This window comes from Coregonus lavaretus (assembly GCF_964263955.1).
Source record: "Coregonus lavaretus genome assembly, chromosome: 23".
Lineage (NCBI taxonomy): Eukaryota > Metazoa > Chordata > Actinopteri > Salmoniformes > Salmonidae > Coregonus > Coregonus lavaretus.
Genome location: NC_140010.1, coordinates 9,577,594 through 9,597,825, shown reverse-complemented (window position 1 = coordinate 9,597,825; position 20,232 = coordinate 9,577,594). Strand labels below are relative to the sequence as shown.

The 20,232-nt window shown below is 42.4% G+C and overlaps 1 protein-coding gene across 4 annotated transcripts in view; it reads left to right on the top strand.

Moving 5' to 3' along the window:
- The first annotated feature begins 138 nt into the window (after window positions 1–138).
- LOC311150709 (uncharacterized protein) overlaps window positions 139–20,232 on the top strand; it is a 50,662-nt gene continuing 30,568 nt past the window's right edge. For all 4 annotated transcript variants that reach the window (XM_084188223.1, XM_084188225.1, XM_084188224.1 and 1 more), the window contains exons 1-2: window positions 139–276; window positions 19,138–19,340. In XM_084188223.1, coding sequence (XP_084044349.1) covers window positions 252–276; window positions 19,138–19,340 — 228 coding nt within the window. In that variant the 5' untranslated portion in view covers window positions 139–251. The remainder of the gene's footprint in view (window positions 277–19,137; window positions 19,341–20,232) is intronic.

The window sequence follows — 20,232 nt, the reverse complement described above, 5'->3', positions numbered from 1 at the left end:
GTTTAAACGATTAGCTACATAAACAGTTTCAATTTAATGTCATTCTATATTTAAAATTAAAATAGTATAGATTTAAAATGTGTAACGTTGAAGATTATAACATCACAGTAAAAAACAGGCATTCATTTCTTACTATGCATTCACCGTCTGATGCACTGAGCTGTGGGTCTAATGCCGTAAACAAGATTTTCACGGACATATCTGTCGAGAGCCACTCTTTTTGGTCTAGCTAATGTTTGCGAAACAACAAAATGCAAACGCTCCGGGAGGAAAAGGGTAAATGATCCATATATTGCAATTAATTGTATAGGTGACCTGTTGCAGTCTGCATTGCTGCCACAATTTCAAGCAAGCTAACTACCTGGCTAGCTATTTAGCCAACCACCATCTTTGCCTGTAGTCTCGCGGAAAGGGCTATATAAAAGATGGTTTGTTTAGTGGCTACACGGACCTTTCTGACGTGCAAACCTATATTTAAATTCATAATTAGTAAAACATTTGGTTAATGGTTAAGTTAAGGGTCATTTTTCGATTTTGGCTTGTCTGTTTGCACGTCAGAAATGTCCGTAATGTATAGCCCTTCCCCCACTCCCTCAACCTGAGGCTGAAGCTGGGTCCAGGGGCATATTCATTACGCCAATTCTGTTGAAAAACGTTTCTTAAACAGACGCAAACTGGACGAAATGTGAGGGACCTCCCTGAATTTGTCCAATAGAAACTCTCGTTTTAGTAGCAAATAGTTTCGTTCTGCAACTGTTTGGACTAATGATCACACCCCTGGCTTGAGCCTGGGGAGGAGGTTAAACCACAGCCATTTTGTAAAATATCCATAGCATAGTATTTTTTTTTAGTGTAATGTGTGTAGAGCCTAGTGTAATGTGTGTAGTTATATAGCAGGGGTGCTCAAACTTTTGGGTTTGGTGGGCCAAAATATAATCTGAGTGGTGGGCCCAATAAATAAACATTATTGATTTAGAAAATAATAATAGGTAAACAATAGCTTTTTTGAAAACAATTGTAAAATTACACTTCAAACAATCAAATTGCAGCCATATAACTTGACACCTAACAACACATTCTGATTACCAGTATTAAAGATGTATTAAACATTTTACCAAATTATCATAGAAACTGCAACCAAGTTTCTATGTTCATAAGGCTAACTTGAATATGTGCAGGGGGCCCTAAGCGTTTTGGGGGCCCTAAGTGAGATTTGGTTGCCATTTTCTGCCAAATGTGTTACACTAATGTATTTTCTGTAGCTCAGTTGGTAGAGCATGGCGCTTGCAACGCCAGGGTTGTGGGTTCATTTCCCATGGGGGACCAGTATGAGGAAAAAAAAATGTAGCTCTGGATAAGAGCGTCTGTTAAATGACTAAAATGCAAATGTAAATATTTACACGCCCCTGATCACTCTATTGAAGCAAAAAAAACACGGTTGACTTTCAATATAAAAAACACAGGTGAATTGGATTAAAACGCAGATTTTCTGATGGTCTGCATTTTGAAAATGCTGATTTCTGAACTCTAATGTGACCCCTGCAAGGATGCTGATTTCTGAAATCTAATGTGACCCCTGCAAGGATTGTCCTGAATCTAAAAAATGCATGAATTGCCTTGCTTTTCTGGTTGGCTGGATGCAAGTTTCACCATCCAATTCTTTCAGATTTACAGGAGTGCAAATTTCACCATGGCACGGGCGATACATTGGCACATGAGAATTATTAGAATATGGCAAATATTATTACATTTTTGCATTTTATCCATGCTGTCTTTCACGTGCTACCTGAGACATGAAACAGATAGTGCCTTCAGAAAGTATTCATACCCCTTATTCCACATTTTGTTGTTGCAGCCTGAATTCAAAATGTATTAAGTCGTTTTTTTCTCACACATCTACACACTACCCTGTAATGACAAAGTGAAAACATGTTTTTAGAAATTGTTACAAATTTATGGAAAAGAAATACAGATATATCTAATTTACATAAGTATTCACACCCCTTTGCTATGACACTCCAAATTGAGCTCAAGTGCATCCAATTTCCTTGATAATCCTTGAGATGTCACTACTAGGGTTAAATGGCGGGATCCCGGTTACTGAGATTTACTGCCCAAAACCACTCCCTTTTCCCGGGAGAAATAACTGAGAGAAACTGGTAAATTATAATAAATTATATATATGAACATCATGACGTGAAATGGAACAGTTAAATCATATGCAATGTCTAAATCTGGCATGCTGAATCATCAACGCAAGGGGTGGGGACAGACATCCCATCTCAGTATGGCGTGCAGTTCACAATGCATGTAGACCTATTATCTCATGGTAACTTTTTTTCGTGTGACAGGTAGGCCTACATTTACATAGCCTATGCTACAGCAATATAAAGACAGAATGCGCGTCTAGTTTACACATCTCCATCTGGCTTTTGGGGGTCACCATATTTTTTAATTGTAAATCTTTTATTTATTTCTTTATTGCAGCTGCAGAGTTTTAAAACAGCCTATCACTCGAATATCGTTGGTTTAAATCAGTGCATGCACAAGCACACTCTCGCAGTCTTTCTCTCCATCAATTCCATTCAAATTGCATCCAAAATAGATCATCCTGTTCAGGCCTATATATAGATGTCCTAGCCTACCTCTTTCATGTAATACATTCAATGCAGTATTAGCCTTATATTTGAATGATGAATGATGGGTGATGCATAATAAGATTCTAATTTATAGCCTCTGTCTCTTGCGCAATACACACACACCTGTGCTCCACTGGCCTCTCTCTTTAAAAAACGCTCCTTAGCTCTTGGAGTCCCATGCAGGAAAAGCTAGACTAGAACAGCTTGCTGGACATAATTTTTTTAGCATTTCTTATACCAATCGACTATTCGAAGAGGGACGCAAGCTCATGTTTGCTGAATGTTAAATACAGCAGCCAATATAACTTTACAGGTAGTTTTGAAAGAAGAGCGAACGCGTGATGGCGGTAGGTTATTCAGTTATTTATTCAGAACCATAACCATTCAATCTTCATGAAGAGAAGTGAAAGCCTTCTGCATCTAATTCTAGTCCTATATTATTCAAGTATGTCATTAGAATGATGGATATAAGGACAACAAAACAGTTGAACGCGAGGAAGGAATGAAGCAACACTAGAGAGAGAAAGAGAAGGTAGGCTAATTAGATTAGGGGAAATATTCTGAAAGGTATATATGCATCAGCCTACAAATCATACAAATATTTCTCAAAATTAAAATACTATTCGCTCGCCTATACTTTGAACTTCATAGGCTGCATGTGCTTCACCAGAATCGCATGTTAATAATAATGTTCTCTTCTGCTTTATCATGGTTTGAACGAGGTGCGTAATTCCTGTCCATATAATACAGTGTAATACAATACTGTACAGTAATACAGTTCACACTCAAAAATATTAGCCTACTGGAGCTTGTTTAATTTATTTATCCAAGAGAGCGTATAGCTAGCTATATCTATTGGCTTTAATGTTCTTCTGTCGTGCGTAATGTGCAGTAGCCTACAGTTGAAGTTGGACGTTTACATACAGTGGGGGAAAAAAGTATTTAGTCAGCCACCAATTGTGCAAGTTCTCCCACTTAAAAAGATGAGAGAGGCCTGTAATTTTCATCATAGGTACACGTCAACTATGACAGACAAAATGAGAAAAAAAAAAGAATTTATTTGCAAATTATGGTGGAAAATAAGTATTTGGTCAATAACAAAAGTTTCTCAATACTTTGTTATATACCCTTTGTTGGCAATGACACAGGTCAAACGTTTTCTGTAAGTCTTCACAAGGTTTTCACACACTGTTGCTGCTATTTTGGCCCATTCCTCCATGCAGATCTCCTCTAGAGCAGTGATGTTTTGGGGCTGTCGCTGGGCAACACAGACTTTCAACTCCCTCCAAAGATTTTCTATGGGGTTGAGATCTGGAGACTGGCTAGGCCACTCCAGGACCTTGAAATGCTTCTTACGAAGCCACTCCTTCGTTGCCCGGGCGGTGTGTTTGGGATCATTGTCATGCTGAAAGACCCAGCCACGTTTCATCTTCAATGCCCTTGCTGATGGAAGGAGGTTTTCACTCAAAATCTCACGATACATGGCCCCATTCATTCTTTCCTTTACACGGATCAGTCGTCCTGGTCCCTTTGCAGAAAAACAGCCCCAAAGCATGATGTTTCCACCCCCATGCTTCACAGTAGGTATGGTGTTCTTTGGATGCAACTCAGCATTCTTTGTCCTCCAAACACGATGAGTTGAGTTTTTACCAAAAAGTTCTATTTTGGTTTCATCTGACCATATGACATTCTCCCAATCCTCTTCTGGATCATCCAAATGCAGTCTAGTAAACTTCAGACGGGCCTGGACATGTACTGGCTTAAGCAGGGGGACACGTCTTGCACTGCAGGATTTGAGTCCCTGGCAGCGTAGTGTGTTACTGATGGTAGACTTTGTTACTTTGGTCCCAGCTCTCTGCAGGTCATTCACTAGGTCCCCCCGTGTGGTTCTGGGATTTTTGCTCACCGTTCTTGTGATCATTTTGACCCCACTGGGTGAGATCTTGCGTGGAGCCCCAGATCGAGGGAGATTATCAGTGGTCTTGTATGTCTTCCATTTCCTAATAATTGCTCCCACAGTTGATTTCTTCAAACCAAGCTGCTTACCTATTGCAGATTCAGTCTTCCCAGCCTGGTGCAGGTCTGCAATTTTGTTTCTGGTGTCCTTTGACAGCTCTTTGGTCTTGGCCATAGTGGAGTTTGGAGTGTGACTGTTTGAGGTTGTGGACAGGTGTCTTTTGTACTGATAACAAGTTCAAACAGGTGCCATTAATACAGGTAACCAGTGGAGGACAGAGGAGCCTCTTAAAGAAGAAGTTACAGGTCTGTGAGAGCCAGAAATCTTGCTTGTTTGTAGGTGACCAAATACTTATTTTCCACCATAATTTGCAAATAAATTCATAAAAAATCCTACAATGTGAATTTCTGGATTTCTTTTTCTCAATTTGTCTGTCATAGTTGCCTTGTACCTATGATGAAAATTACAGGCCTCTCTCATCTTTTGACTAAATACTTTTTTCCCCCACTGTACACCTTAGCCAAATACATTTAAACTCAGTTTTTCACAATTCCTGACATTTAATCCTAGTAAAAATTCGCTGTCTTAGGTCAGTTAGGATCACACACTTTATTTTAAGAATGTGAAATGTCAGAATAATAGTAGAGAGTGATTTATTTCAGCTTTTATTTATTTAATCACATTCCCAGTGGGTCAGAAGTTTACATACACTCAATTAGTATTTGGTAGCATTGCCTATAAATTGTTTAACTTTGGTCAAACGGTTCGGGTAGCCTTCCACAAGCTTCCCACAATAAGTTGGGTGAATTTTGGCCTATTCCTCCTGACAGTGCTGGTGTATCTGAGTCAGGTTTGTAGGCCTCCTTGCTCGCACATGCTTTTTCAGTTCTGCCCACAAATGTTCTATAGGATTGAGGTCAGGGCTTTGTGATGGCCACTCCAATACCTTGACTTTGTTGTCCTTAAGCCATTTTGCCACAACTTTGGAAGTATGCTTGGAGTCATTGTCCATTTGGAAGACCCATTTGCGACCAAGCTTTAACTTCCTGACTGATGTCTTGAGATGTTGCTTCAATATATCCACATAACTTTCCTTCCTCATGATGCAATCTATTTTGTGAAGTGCACCAGTCCCTCTTGCAGCAAAGCACCCCCACAGCATGATGCTGCCACCCCCATGCTTGACGGTTGGGATGGTGTTCTTTGGCTTGCAAGCCACCCCCTTTTTCCTCTAAACATAATGATGGTCATTATGGCCAAACAGTTCTATTTTTGTTTCATAAGACCAGAGGACATTTATCCAAAAAGTACGGTCTTTGTACCCATTTGTTGTTGCAAACTGAAGGCTTTTTTGGAGCAGTGGCTTCTTCCTTGCTGAGCGGCCTTTCAGGTTATGTCGATATAGGACTCGTTTTACTGTGCATATAGATACTTTTGTACCTGTTTCCTCCAGCATCTTCACAAGGTCCTTTGCTGTTGTTCTGGGATTGATTTGCACTAAAGTACGTTCATCTCTAGGAGACAATGCGTCTCCTTCCTGAGCGGTATGATGGCTGCGTGGTCCCATGGTGTTTATACTTGCGTACTATTGTATGTGCAGAGGAACGTGGTACCTTCAGGCGTTTGGAAATTGCTCCCAAGGATGAACCAGACTTGTGGAGGTCTACAATTCTGAGGTCTTGGCTGAATGCTTTTGATTTTCCCATGATGTCAAGCAAAGAGGCACTGAGTTTGAAGGTAGGCCTTGAAATACATCCACAAGTACACCTCCAATTGACTCAAATGATGTCAATTAGCCTATTAGAAGCTTCTAAAGCCATGACATCATTTTCTGGAATTTCCCAAGCTGTTTAAAGGCACAGTGTATGTGAACTTCTGACCCACTGGAATACAGTGAATTATAAGTGAAATAATCTGCCTGTAAACAATTGTTGGAAAAATTACTTGTGTCATGCACAAAGTAGATGTCCTAACCAACTTACCAAAACTATAGTTTGTTAATAAGACATTTGTGGAGTTGTTGAAAAACGAGTTTTAATGACTCCAACCAAGTGTATGTAAACTTCCGTATATCATTTATTTATTGGCTAACCGCACAATCTTTGGGCTTTAATGTACGACTCATAAAATGTATTTAATGTATGGCTCATCAGGTTCAGGTAGCATCAGGCTTGAATTTTCAATTAAAGCTCTAATCAAATCCAGACATAGGCCTATTTATATGCTTTATAATGCTTTTGAATGACACGTCCGGTTTTGGCAGGAAATACTGGGTTACCCGGGAGAAAGTGATTTTTTCTCGGGATGGAACATTTTGTAAAATATTCAACCCTAGTCACTACAACTTGAGTGGAGTCCACCTGTGGCCAATTCAATTGTTTGGAAATGATTTAGGAAGAAACACACCTGTCTATATAAGGTCCCACAATTGACAGTGCATGTCAGAGCAGACACTATACCATGAAGTTGAAGGAACTGTCAGAGAGAGAATTGTGATGAGGCATAAACAGTATCTGGTGAAGGGTATAAAACAATTTCTAGAGTGTTGAACGTTTCCAAGAGCACAGTGGTCTCCGTCATTGGGAAATTGAAGAAATATGGAACTACCAAGACTGTGCCTAGAGCTGGCCGTCCGATCAAACATGAGCAATGGGACAAGAAGGACCTTGGTCAGGGAGGAACCCAAGAACCCAATGACCACTGACAGAACTACACAGTTCCTTGGTTGAGATGGGAGAACCTGCCAGAAGGACAACAATCTCTACAGCACTTCACCAATCTGGGCATTATGGGAGAGTGGCCAGACGGAAACCATTCCTGGGAAAAAGGCACATGACAGCACGCCTGGAGTTTGCAAAAAGGCACGTGAAAGACTGAGCGCATAAGGCAAAATATTCTGTGGTCTGATGAGACAAAAATGTAACTCTTTGGCCTGAATGCAAAGCATTATGTCTGTAGAAAACCAGACCGCTCATCACCTGTCTAACACTAGCCCTACCGTGGAGCATGGTGCTTTTCACCAGCAGGGACTGGGAGACTGGTAAGGATAGAGGGAACAATGAATGGAGCCAAATACAGGCAAACCCTTGATTAAACCTGTTTCAGAGTACAAACAACCTTAGACTGGGGTGAAGATATACGTTCAAAATGAGCCCAAGCATACAGCCAAAGCAACGCTGGAATGGCTTCAGAACAAGAATGTGAATGTCCTTGAGAAGCCCAGCCAAAGCCCAGACTTGAATCCCATTGAAAATCTGTGGAAAGACTTTAATATTGCTGCTCACCGCCGCTCCCAATCTAATTTAAGCTCGAGAAAATCTGCAAGGAAGAATGGGAGAAAATCACCAAGTCCAGATGTGCAAAACTGATACAGACATACCCAAGACAACTCAAAGAGTTAAAGTTCTCCGTCATATGGATTTTGGAGAGGTCATTTTGGGGGGGCTGGTTTGGAGATGACATGGCATAATACAGACAGAAGCGTCTGTTCTACAAATGTTATATTCAAATAAATGTATTTTAAAATATATAATTTTCTCTGTTATGCTGTGTGCACTGAACTGACATGCATGATTGCTGACACTCCGATGTTCAGATGAAGGGAATTAAATACAGTGCCATGTAAAAGTATTCATCCCCCTTGGCGTTTTTCCTATTTTGTTGCATTACAACCTGTAATTTAAATGGATTTTTATTTGGATTTCATTTAATGAACATACACAAAATAGTCCAAATTGGTGAAGTGAAATTAAAAAAAAGACTTGTTAAAAAAATTCTAAAAACTAAATAACGGAAAAGTAGTGCGTGCATATGTATTCACCCCCTTTGCTATGAAGCCCTAAAACAGATCTGGTGCAACCAATTACCTTCAGAAGTCACATAATTAGTTAAATAAAGTCCACCTGTGTGCAATCTAAGTTGAAGTCGGAAGTTTACATACACCGTAGCCAAATACATTTAAACTCAGTTTTTCACAATTCCTGACATTTAATCCTAGTAAAAATTCCCTGTCTTAGGTCAGTTAGGATCACCACTTTATTTTAAGAATGTGAAATGTCAGAATAATAGTAGAGAGAGATTTATTTCAGCTTTTATTTATTTCTTTCATCACATTCCCAGTGAGTCAGACGTTTACATACACTCAATTAGTATTTGGTAGCATTGCCTTTAAATTGTTTAACTTGGGTCAAACGTTTCGGGTAGCCTTCCACAAGCTTCCCACAATAAGTTGGGTGAATTTTGGCCCATTCCTCATGACAGAGCTGGTGTAACTGAGTCAGGTTTGTAGGCCTCCTTGCTCGCACACGCTTTTTCAGTTCTGTGCACAAATGTTCTATAGGATTGAGGTCAGGGCTTTGTGATGGCCACTCCAATACCTTGACTTTGTTGTCCTTAAGCCATTTTGCCACAACTTTGGAAGTATGCTTGGGGTCATTGTCCATTTGGAAGACCCATTTGCGACCAAGCTTTAACTTCCTGACTGATGTCTTGAGATGTTGCTTCAATATATCCACATAATTTTCCTTCCTCATGATGCCATCTATTTTGTGAAGTGCACCAGTCCCTCTTGCAGCAAGGCACCCCCACAGCATGATGCTGCCACCCCCATGCTTCACGGTTGGGATGGTGTTCTTCGGCTTGCAAGATCCCCCCTTTTCCTCCAAACATAACGATGGTCATTATGGCCAAACAGTTATTTTTTATATTTCCTTTATTTAACCAGGTAGGCCAGTTGAGAACAAGTTCTCATTTACAACTGCGACGTGGCCAAGATAAAGCAAAGCAGTGCGATAAAAACAACAACACAGAGTTACACATGGAATAAACAAAACATACAGTCAATAACACAATAGAAAAGATATATACAGTGTGTGTAAATGTAGTAAGTTATGGAGGTAAGGCAATAAATAGGCCATAGTGCAAAATAATTACAATTTAGTATTAACACTGGAGTGATAGATGTGCAAATAGAGATACTGGGGTGCAGCAGAGAACTGGAAGGAATGGCGGCCAAAGGAGGTGTTGGCTTTGGGGATGACCAGTGAGATATACCTGCTGGAACGCATACTACGGGTGGGTGTTGCTATGGTGATCAATGATCTAAGATAAGGCGGGGATTTGCCTAGAAGTGATTTATAGATGACCTGGAGCCAGTGGGTTTGGCGACGAATATGTAGTGAGGGCCAGCCAACGAGAGCGTACAGGTCACAATGGTGGGTAGTATATGGGGCTTTGGTGACAAAACGGATGGCACTGTGATAGACTACATCCAATTTGCTGAGTAGAGTGTTGGAAGCTATTTTGTAAATTACATCGCCGAAGTCAAGGATCGGTAGGATAGTCAGTTTTACGGGGGCATGTTTAGCAGCATGAGTGAAGGAGGCTTTGTTGCGAAATAGGAAGCCGATTCTAGATTTAACTTTGGATTGGAGATGCTTAATGTGAGTCTGGAAGGAGAGTTTACGGTCTAACCAGACACCTAGGTATTTGTAGTTGTCCACATATTCTAAGTCAGACCCGCCGAGAGTAGTGATTCTAGTCGGGCGGGCGGGTGCAGCAGCGTTCGATTGAAGAGCATGCATTTAGTTTTACTAGCGTTTAAGAGCAGTTGGAGGCCACGGAAGGAGTGTTGTATGGCATTGAAGCTTGTTTGGAGGTTTGTTAACACAGTGTCCAATGAAGGGCCAGATGTATACAAAATGGTGTCGTCTGCGTAGAGGTGGATCTGAGAGTCCTCAGCAGCAAGAGCGACATCATTGATATACACAGAGAATAGAGTCTGCCCGAGAATTGAACCCAGTGGCACCCCCATAGAGACTGCCAGAGGTCCAGACAACAGGCCCTCTGATTTGACACTTTGAACTCTATCTGAGAAGTAGTTGGTGAACCAGGCGAGGCAGTCATTTGAGAAACCAAGGCTATTTAGTCTGCCAATAAGAATGCAGTGATTGACAGAGTCATAAGCCTTCGCCAGGTCGATGAAGACGGTTGCACAGTACTGTCTTTTATCGATCGCGGTTATTATATCGTTTAGGACCTTGAGCGTGGCTGAGTTGCACCCATGACCAGCTCGGAAACCAGATTGCATAGCGGAGAAGGTACGTGGGATTCGAAATGGTCAGTGAGCTGTTTGTTAACTAGGCTTTCAAATACTTTCGAAAGGCAGGGCAGGATGGATATAGGTCTGTAACAGTTTGGATCTAGAGTGTCACGTACCGTGGCAGGTTTCCAATCTCTGGGGATCTCAGACGATACAAAAGAGAGGTTGAACAGGCTAGTAATAAGGGTTGCGACAATTTCGGAGGCTAATTTGAGAAAGAAAGGGTCCAGATTGTCTAGGCCAGCTGATTTGTAGGGGTCCAGATTGAGCAGCTCTTTCAGGACATCAGCTATCTGAATTTGGGTGAAGGAGAAGCGGGGGGGCATGGGCAAGTTGCAGCAGAGGGTGCAGAGCTGGTAGCCGGGGTAGGGGTAGCCAGGTGGAAAGCATGGCCAGCCGTAGCAAAATGCTTGTTGAAATTCTCGATTATCGTAGATTTATCGGTGGTGATAGTGTTTCCTAGCCTCAGTGCAGTGGGTAGCTGGGAGGAGGTGCTCTTATTCTCCATGGACTTTACAGTGTCCCAAAACCTTTTGGAGTTAGTGCTACAGGATGCAAATTTCTGTTTGAAAAAGCTAGCCTTTGCTTTCCTAACTGATTGTGTATATTGGTTCCTGACTTCCCTGAAAAGTTGGATATCGCGGGGGCTTTTCGATGCTTATGCAGTACACCACAGGATGTTTTTGTGCTGGTCAAGGGCAGTCAAGTCTGGGGTAAACCAGGGGCTATATCTGTTCTTATTTCTGCATTTTTTGAATGGTGTTTGCTTATTTAAGGTTTTCTTAATATAACGGATGTAATTTAATTCTAGATCTACAAGATATTCATAACAGACAGATCAGACAGACTCTCTCTCTCTTCTCACCTGTTCTGAGTTTAACATCAGGGCTGGGGTCGCTATGGCAGCCCCTGTCGATGGTAACCATGGTGACAGCATAGGTCTCGGAGCAGTGCAGGGGCATGTTTACTTTTGAAGAACATCCAGGCATCCTCTACTGACGGAATGAGGTCAATATCCATCCAGGATACCCGGGCCAGGTCAATTAGAAAGGCCTGCTCGCTGAAGTGTTTTAGGGAGCGTTTGACAGTGATGAGGGGTGGTCGTTTGACCGCGGACCCATTACTGACGCAGGCAATGAGGCAGTGATCGCTGAGATCCTGGTTGAAGACAGCGGAGGTGTATTTAGAGGGTAAATTAGTCAGGATGATATCTATGAGGGTGCCCATGTATACGGATTTAGGGTTGTACCTGGTAGGTTCCTTGATAATTTGTGTGAGATTGAGGGCATCTAGTTTAGATTGTAGGAAGGCCGGGGTGTTAAGCATATCCCAGTTTAGGTCACCAAGCAGTACGAACTCTTGAGGTTAGATGGGGGGGCAAGCAATTCACATATGGTGTCCAGGGCACAACTGGGGGCTGAGGGGGGTCTGTAGCAAGCGGCAACAGTGAGAGACTTATTTCTGGAAAGGTGGATCTTTAGAAGTAGAAGCTCAAACTGTTTGGGCACAGACCTGGGTAGTATGATAGAGCTCTACATGCTATCTCTACAGTAGATTGCAACTCCGCCCCCTTTGGCAGTTCTATCTAGACGGAAAATGTTGTAGTTCGGGATAGAAGATCTCTGAATTTTTGGTGGCCTTCCTAAGCCAAGATTCATACACTGCTAGAACATCAGGGTTGGCAGAGTGTGCTAACGCAGTGAATAACTCAAAGTTGGGGAGGAGACTTCTGATGTTAACATGCAAGAAACCAAGGCTTTTACGGTTACAGAAGTCAACAAATGATAGGAGTGATACTGGGGGCTACAGGACCTGGGATAACCTCTACATCACCAGAGGAACAGAGGAGGAATAGATTAAGGATACGGCTAAAGGCTTTAAGAACTGTTCTTCTAGTGCGTTGTGGCAGAGAGGCATAACGCAATCACAGGTGTTATTCGAGAGGGCTAAGACAACAACTGGTAATGGCGACGAAAGTTTGGGCTGAGGCTAAACAGATAAACAGGATGGGGTACCGTGTAAAGGAACAGTCCAGCAGGCATTAGCTGTGTAGCTGTGTGATCATAAGGTCCAGTGAACAGCACTAAGTAAGTCCGGGAGCAGATTGTAGGCTGCTAAAGCACAGGCGAGCAGAAGGCACGGCTGTTGATTGCGCGTGCTAGCGGGCCGGGGCTAGCAGATGGATATTCGTGGTCGTCGCAAAGGGAAGCCTGTTGAAAGCACATCAGACGATTACGTCGGCAGACCAGACGTGATGGATCGACAGGGCTCCGTGTCGACACTAGGAGGTCCCGTCCGGTTGACAGAGAGGTAGATAGCTGGGAGATGGGCCTAGCTCGAGGCTAGCTCAAGGCTAACTGGTACGTTGGGAAGGGGATATTAGCCAACAACAGCCATTCGGTTGCAGCTAGCTAGTTGCAATGGTCCGGTGTTAAGGTCCAGTGATTCTGGCAGAAAATCCGATATGCTCTGGGTCGATAGCACGCTGTGCAGACTGGCCGATAATTGTCCAGGCTAGAGCTGGCTGGTAGGTAGTGCAGGCCACGGACAGTGGTGAAGACCGCTAACTGTGGCTAATAGCAAGTAGCTAGTTAGCTGGCTAGCTGGCTAGTTTCAGCCATAGGTTCTTGATAAAAATAAAGAAATAATAGATTCCGTTCCACATTGGGTGAGGCGGGTTGCAGGAAAGCATATTTAGATTAAAGGATGTAAAGTGAGATAGAGAAATATACAGTGAGGGAAAAAAGTATTTGATCCCCTGCTGATTTTGTACGTTTGCCCACTGACAAAGACATGCTCAGTCTATAATTTTAATCGTAGGTTTATTTGAACAGTGAGAGACAGAATAACAACAACAAAATCCAGAAAAACGCATGTCAAAAATGTTATAAATTGATTTGCATTTTAATGAGGGAAATAAGTATTTGACCCCTCTGCAAAACATGACTTAGTACTTGGTGGCAAAACCCTTGTTGGCAATCACAGAGGTCAGACGTTTCTTGTAGTTGGCCACTAGGTTTGCACACATCTCAGGAGGGATTTTGTCCCACTCCTCTTTGCAGATCTTCTCCAAGTCATTAAGGTTTCGAGCCTGACGTTTGGCAACTTGAACCTTCAGCTCCCTCCACAGATTTTCTATGGGATTAAGGTCTGGAGACTGGCTAGGCCACTCCAGGACCTTAATGTGCTTCTTCTTGAGCCACTCCTTTGTTGCCTTGGCCGTGTGTTTTCGTCCATCGTCCCTTTGATACGGTGACGTTGTCCTGTCCCCTTAGCAGAAAAACACCCCCAAAGCATAATGTTTCCACCTCCATGTTTGACGGTGGGGATGGTGTTCTTGGGGTCATAGGCAGCATTCCTCCTCCTTCAAACACAGCGAGTTGAGTTGATGCCAAAGAGCTCAATTTTACACTTTCACCCAGTTCTCCTTGGCAAACTTCAGACGGCCCTGTATATGTGCTTTCTTGAGCAGGGGGACCTTGGGGGCGCTGCAGGATTTCAGTCCTTCACGGCGTAGTGTGTTACCAATTGTTTTCTTGGTGACTAATGTCCCAGCTGCCTTGAGATCATTGACAAGATCATCCTGTGTAGTTCTGAGCTGATTCCTCACCGTTCTCATGATCATTGCAACTCCACGAGGTGACATCTTGCGTGGAGCCCCAGGCCGAGGGAGATTGACAGTTCTTTTGTGTTTCTTCCATTTGCGAATAATCGCACCAACTGTTGTCACCTTCTCACCAAGCTGCTTGGCGATGGTCTTGTAGCCCATTCCAGCCTTGTGTAGGTCTACAATCTTGTCCCTGACATCCTTGGAGAGCTCTTTGGTCTGGGCCATGTTGGAGAGTTTGGAATCTGATTGATTGATTGCTTCTGTGGACAGGTGTCTTTTATACAGGTAACAAGCTGAGATTAGGAGCACTCCCTTTAAGAGTGTGCTCCTATTCTCAGCTCGTTACCTGTATAAAAGACACCTGGGAGCCAGAAATCTTTCTGATTGAGAGGGGGTCAAATACTTATTTCCCTAATTAAAATACAAATCAATTTATAACATTTTTGACATACTGGATTTTCTGGATTTTGTTGTTGTTAGTCTGTCTCTCACTGTTCAAATAAACCTACCATTACAATTATAGACTGATTATTTCTTTGTCAGTGGGCAAACGTACAAAATCAGCAAGGGATCAAATACTTTTTTCCCTCACTGTATACGAATGAAAGACAAAAAACAAAAGAAACAGGCTATTTACACGAGGACACAACACAATACACGACCGCACTACTACGCCATCTTGGAGTACAAGATGTATTTTATATTTTTGTTTCATCAGACCAGAGGACATTTCTCCAAAAAGTACGATCTTTGTCCCCATGTGCAGTTGCAAACCGTAGTCTGGCTTTCTTATGGCGGTTTTGGAGCAGTGGCTTCTTCCTTGCTGAGTGGCCTTATGTCAATATAGGACTCGTTTTACTGTGGATATAGATACTTGTGTACCTTTTTCCTCCAGCATCTTCATAAGGTCCTTTGCTGTTGTTCTGGGATTGATTTGCACTTTTCGCACCAAAGTACGTTCATCTCTAGGAGACAGAATGCGTCTCCTTCCTGAGCGGTATGACGGCTGCATGGTCCCATGGTGTTTATACTTGCGTACTGTTGTTTGTACAGATGAACGTGGTACCTTCAGGCGTTTGGAAATTGCTCCCAAGGATGAACCAGACTTGTGGAGGTCTACAACTTTTTTTCTGAGGTCTTGGCTGATTTCTTTTGAATTTCCCATGATGTCAAGCAAAGAGGCACTGAGTTTGAAGGTAGGCCTTGAAATACATCCACAGGTACACCTCCAATTGACTCAAATTATGTTAATTAGCCTATCAGAAGCTTCTAAAGCCATGACATCATTTTCTGGAATTTTCCAAGCTGTTTAAAGTCACAGTCAACTTGGTGTATGTAAACTTCTGACCTAAATACAGGGAAATTCTTGAGGGAAACCTGTTTCAGTCTTCCAGAGATTTGAGACTGGGACGGAGGTTCACCTTCCAGCAGGACAATGACCCTAAGCATACTGCTAAAGCAACACTCAAGTAGGTTAAGGGGAAACATTTAAATGTCTTCGAATGGCCTAGTCAAAGCCCAGACCTCAATCCAATTGAGAATCTGTGGTATGACTTAAAGATTGCTGTACACCAGCGGAACCCATCCAACTTGAAAGAGCTGGAGCAGTTTTGCATTGAAGAATGGGCAAAAATCCCAGTGGCTAGATGTGCCAAGCTTATAGAGACATACCCCAAGCTGTAATTGCTGCAAAAGGTGGCTCTACAAAGTATTGACTTTGGGGGGGTGAATAGTTATTCACGCTCAAGTTTTCTGTTTTTTTGTCTTATTTCTTGTTTGTTTCACAAGATAACATATTTTTGCATCTTCAAAGTGGTAGGCATGTTGTGTAAATCAAATGATACAAACCCCCCAAAAATCCATTTTAATTCCAGGTTGTAAGGCAACAAAATAGGAAAAAATGCGAAGGGGGTGAATACTTTCGCAAGCCACTGTAGTCTATAATGCGCACCACCGCATTGCTCAACTCAGACAACGGTGTGTAGCCTACTGTAGCTGCTAGTAAAGTAATTCAAAGACTATACTTTATCACTCAGAATGGAACTTTCCAGTTCTACTATTTTTGCCATGTAATGTTGTTATTAAAACAATCAGACAACCCTATAGTAGAATACGTTACCTATTTACCTAGTCGGCCTATTGTTATTGTTATAAATATTCCTCTCGAGGCGCATTCAAGTTGCGAGAGCCATAGGAGGGAAACATGTATTCTGACAAAAAGTAATTGCACAACATTGTTTTGGCAAATGTTTTAAAGAGGGGGATCCCAGTTTTCCATTGCTACCATGTTTAATTCTCTACTCCTTCAATCATTTTACAAATGCAGTTTTACAACCGGTTTCAAGCATGGTTTAGGCGCAGCTGCACAACAGGGCGCTTAAAGGGGCAATGTCTTAAAAGAGCAACAACACTGTAATAGAAACCAAAATAATCTCATTTTTAGAGTGAATAATAATTAATAAGCTATAGATTCATATTTATAATAAATAATAATGACAATCAGGATGTTGTGTCCAATGGGGTAAATGCAGATGGACAAACCCCATGCTTCAGCCTATGTACATTTTATAGCCACTATGCTGCATCAGTTGGGCTAGAGGTGATAATGCTTACTGCTAATAGGACATCTGATAAGGTAGACCCCTCAAACTCAACTCTGGACCTCGAAGCCAGTTCCACTGCATTTTTTTTCATTGTTCTCCTCTAATCAGGGAATGATTTAGACCTGGGACACCAGGTGTGCAATTAATTATCAGGTAGAAAAGAAAACCAGCAGGCTCCGGACCTCGTAGGTTATGAGTTGAATACCCCTGATGCAGACCATGCATAGGTTACATGCATGATCCAATATGTTAAAATAATTTGTATATTATTTTTACCAATATGTTGTTGGGCTCATTTCTGGAGGTGAAAATCATATTTTGGAGTAGAATGTATTTTAAAAAAGTCACCAGAACTGAGCTTCTCAGTCCTTCTACAGTGGGGAGAACAAGTATTTGATACACTGCCAATTTTGCAGGTTTTCCTACTTACAAAGCATGTAGAGGTCTGTAATTTTTATCATAGGTACACTTCAACTGTGAGAGACGGAATCTAAAACAAAAATCCAGAAAATCACATTGTATGATTTTTAAGTAATTAATTTGCATTTTATTGCATGACATAAGTATTTGATCACCTACCAACCAGTAAGAATTCCGGCTCTCGCAGACCTGTTAGTTTTTCTTTAAGCCCTCCTGTTCTCCACTCATTACCTGTATTAACTGCACCTGTTTGAACTCGTTACCTGTATAAAAGACACCTGTCCACACACTCAATCAAACAGACTCCAACCTCTCTACAATGGCCAAGACCAGAGAGCTGTGTAAGGACATCAGGGATAAAATTGTAGACCTGCACAAGGCTGGGATGGGCTACAGGACAATAGGCAAGCAGCTTGGTGAGAAGGCAACAACTGTTGGCGCAATTATTAGAAAATGGAAGAAGTTCAAGATGACGGTCAATCACCCTCGGTCTGGGGCTCCATGCAAGATCTCACCTTGTGGGGCATCAATGATCATGAGGAAGGTGAGGGATCAGCCCAGAACTACACGGCAGGACCTGGTCAATGACCTGAAGAGAGCTGGGACCACAGTCTCAAAGAAAACCATTAGTAACACACTACGCCGTCATGGATTAAAATCCTGCAGCGCACACAAGGTCCCCCTGCTCAAGCCAGCGCATGTCCAGGCCCGTCTGAAGTTTGCCAATGACCATCTGGATGATCCAGAGGAGGAATGGGAGAAGGTCATGTGGTGTGATGAGACAAAAATAGAGCTTTTTGGTCTAAACTCCACTTGCCGTGTTTGGAGGAAGAAGAAGGATGAGTACAACCCCAAGAACACCATCCCAACCGTGAAGCATGGAGGTGGAAACATCATTCTTTGGGGATGCTTTTCTGCAAAGGGGACAGGACGACTGCACCGTATTGAGGGGAGGATGGATGGGGCCATGTATCGCGAGATCTTGGCCAACAACCTCCTTCCCTCAGTAAGAGCATTGAAGATGGGTCGTGGCTGGGTCTTCCAGCATGACAACGACCCGAAACACACAGCCAGGGCAACTAAGGAGTTGCTCCGTAAGAAGCATCTCAAGGTCCTGGAGTGGCCTAGCCAGTCTCCAGACCTGAACCCAATAGAAAATCTTTGGAGGGAGCTGAAAGTCCGTATTGCCCAGCGAAAGCCCCGAAACCTGAAGGATCTGGAGAAGGTCTGTATGGAGGAGTGGGCCAAAATCCCTGCTGCAGTGTGTGCAAACCTGGTCAAGACCTACAGGAAACGTATGATCTCTGTAATTGCAAACAAAGGTTTCTGTACCGAATATTAAGTTCTGCTTTTCTGATGTATCAAATACTTATGTCATGCAATAAAATGCAAATTAATTCCTTAAAAATCATACAATGTGATTTTCTGTATTTTTGTTTTAGATTCCGTCTCTCACAGTTGAAGTGTACCTATGATAAAAATTACAAACCTCTACATGCTTTGTAAGTAAGAGAACCTGAAAAATCGGCAGTGTATCAAATACTTGTTCTCCCCACTGTAAGTATTTTTGGTTTGTTGAGTTAATTAGACATGGCCATTTCAAGCTTATCTTTCTAAAAAATGTAATGTTATTAAGGAATATTTAGGCAAGTTAGCTGGCTAACTCATTGATTCTGCTTTGTAGTATACCCCTCTGGAAAGGGGAGTGAACAAGAGCAAAAAGGGTTGTTACATTATATAAAATACGGCCCCTCAAGTTATAGTAGCTAGCTTGTTTTTTCATTCAAATGTTTCATTTTCTCTTCTAGGTCCTCCTCTTCCTCTGTCGTCTCTGCGTCTTTTTGTTCCTCCGCTGCGGCTGGTGTGTGCTGCTCTGTGGCAGGTTGTAGAGCGGAGAGACGTCATGGACTATGGGCTGCTGGAAGAGTTTGCCACCAGCGTGTTGGAAATAGTCCCTGATCTGATGACTTACAGAGAGAGGGTCCAACTCCTCATGGGACTGAGAGCACGGGTGAGTCGGGGTGACAGGAGGGAAAGGAGTTGCCGCTAGGCACAGATCTAGGATCAGTGTAACTTCCTGAAGTGAACCATTATGGAAGGAAAACGTAGGGCTGTGACGGTCATGGAGTTTTGTATGAAGGTTATTTGTCAGCCAAATGACCTCCGTCACCGTTATAACCATTCGAAAAGCAAAAGACTCCTGCAATTTTTCTCTTCCTCCACTCCTGACACTGCATGTGCTCCTAGGCTGTTCTTGTCTTTACTGTTTAGCCAAGCTGTACAGTTTAATGTATCTCCGTCTAGCAGTATAACACTAACCCACCTTGCGAGTTATTTGCCGAACTCGTGCCTGTGCCTGTTTGGCGACAATTTTCTCACGTACGAGCCTACAGTGCATTCGGAAAGTATTCAGACCCCTTCCCTTTTTCCACATTGTGTTACGTTACAGCCTTATTCTAAAACGGATTAAATACATAACAATCAATCTACACACAATACCCCATAATGACAAAGTGAAAACAGGTTTTTAGATATTTTTGCAAAAAAAAAAAAAAAGACATACCTTATTTACGTAAGTATTCAGATCCTTTGCTATGAGACTCGGAATTGAGCTCGGGTGCATCCTGTTTCCATTGATCATCTTTGATATGTTTCCACAACTTGATAGGAGTCCACCTGTGGTAAATTGAATTGATTGGACATGATTTGGAAAGGCACACACCTGTTTATATATGGTCCCACAGTTGACAGTGCATGTCAGAGCAAAAATCAAGCCATGAGGTCGAAGGAATTGTCCGTAGAGCTCCGAGACAGGATTGTGTTGAGGCACATGTCTGGGGAAGGGTACCAAAACAATTCTGCAGCATTGAAGGTCCCCAAGAACACAGTGGCCTCCATCATTC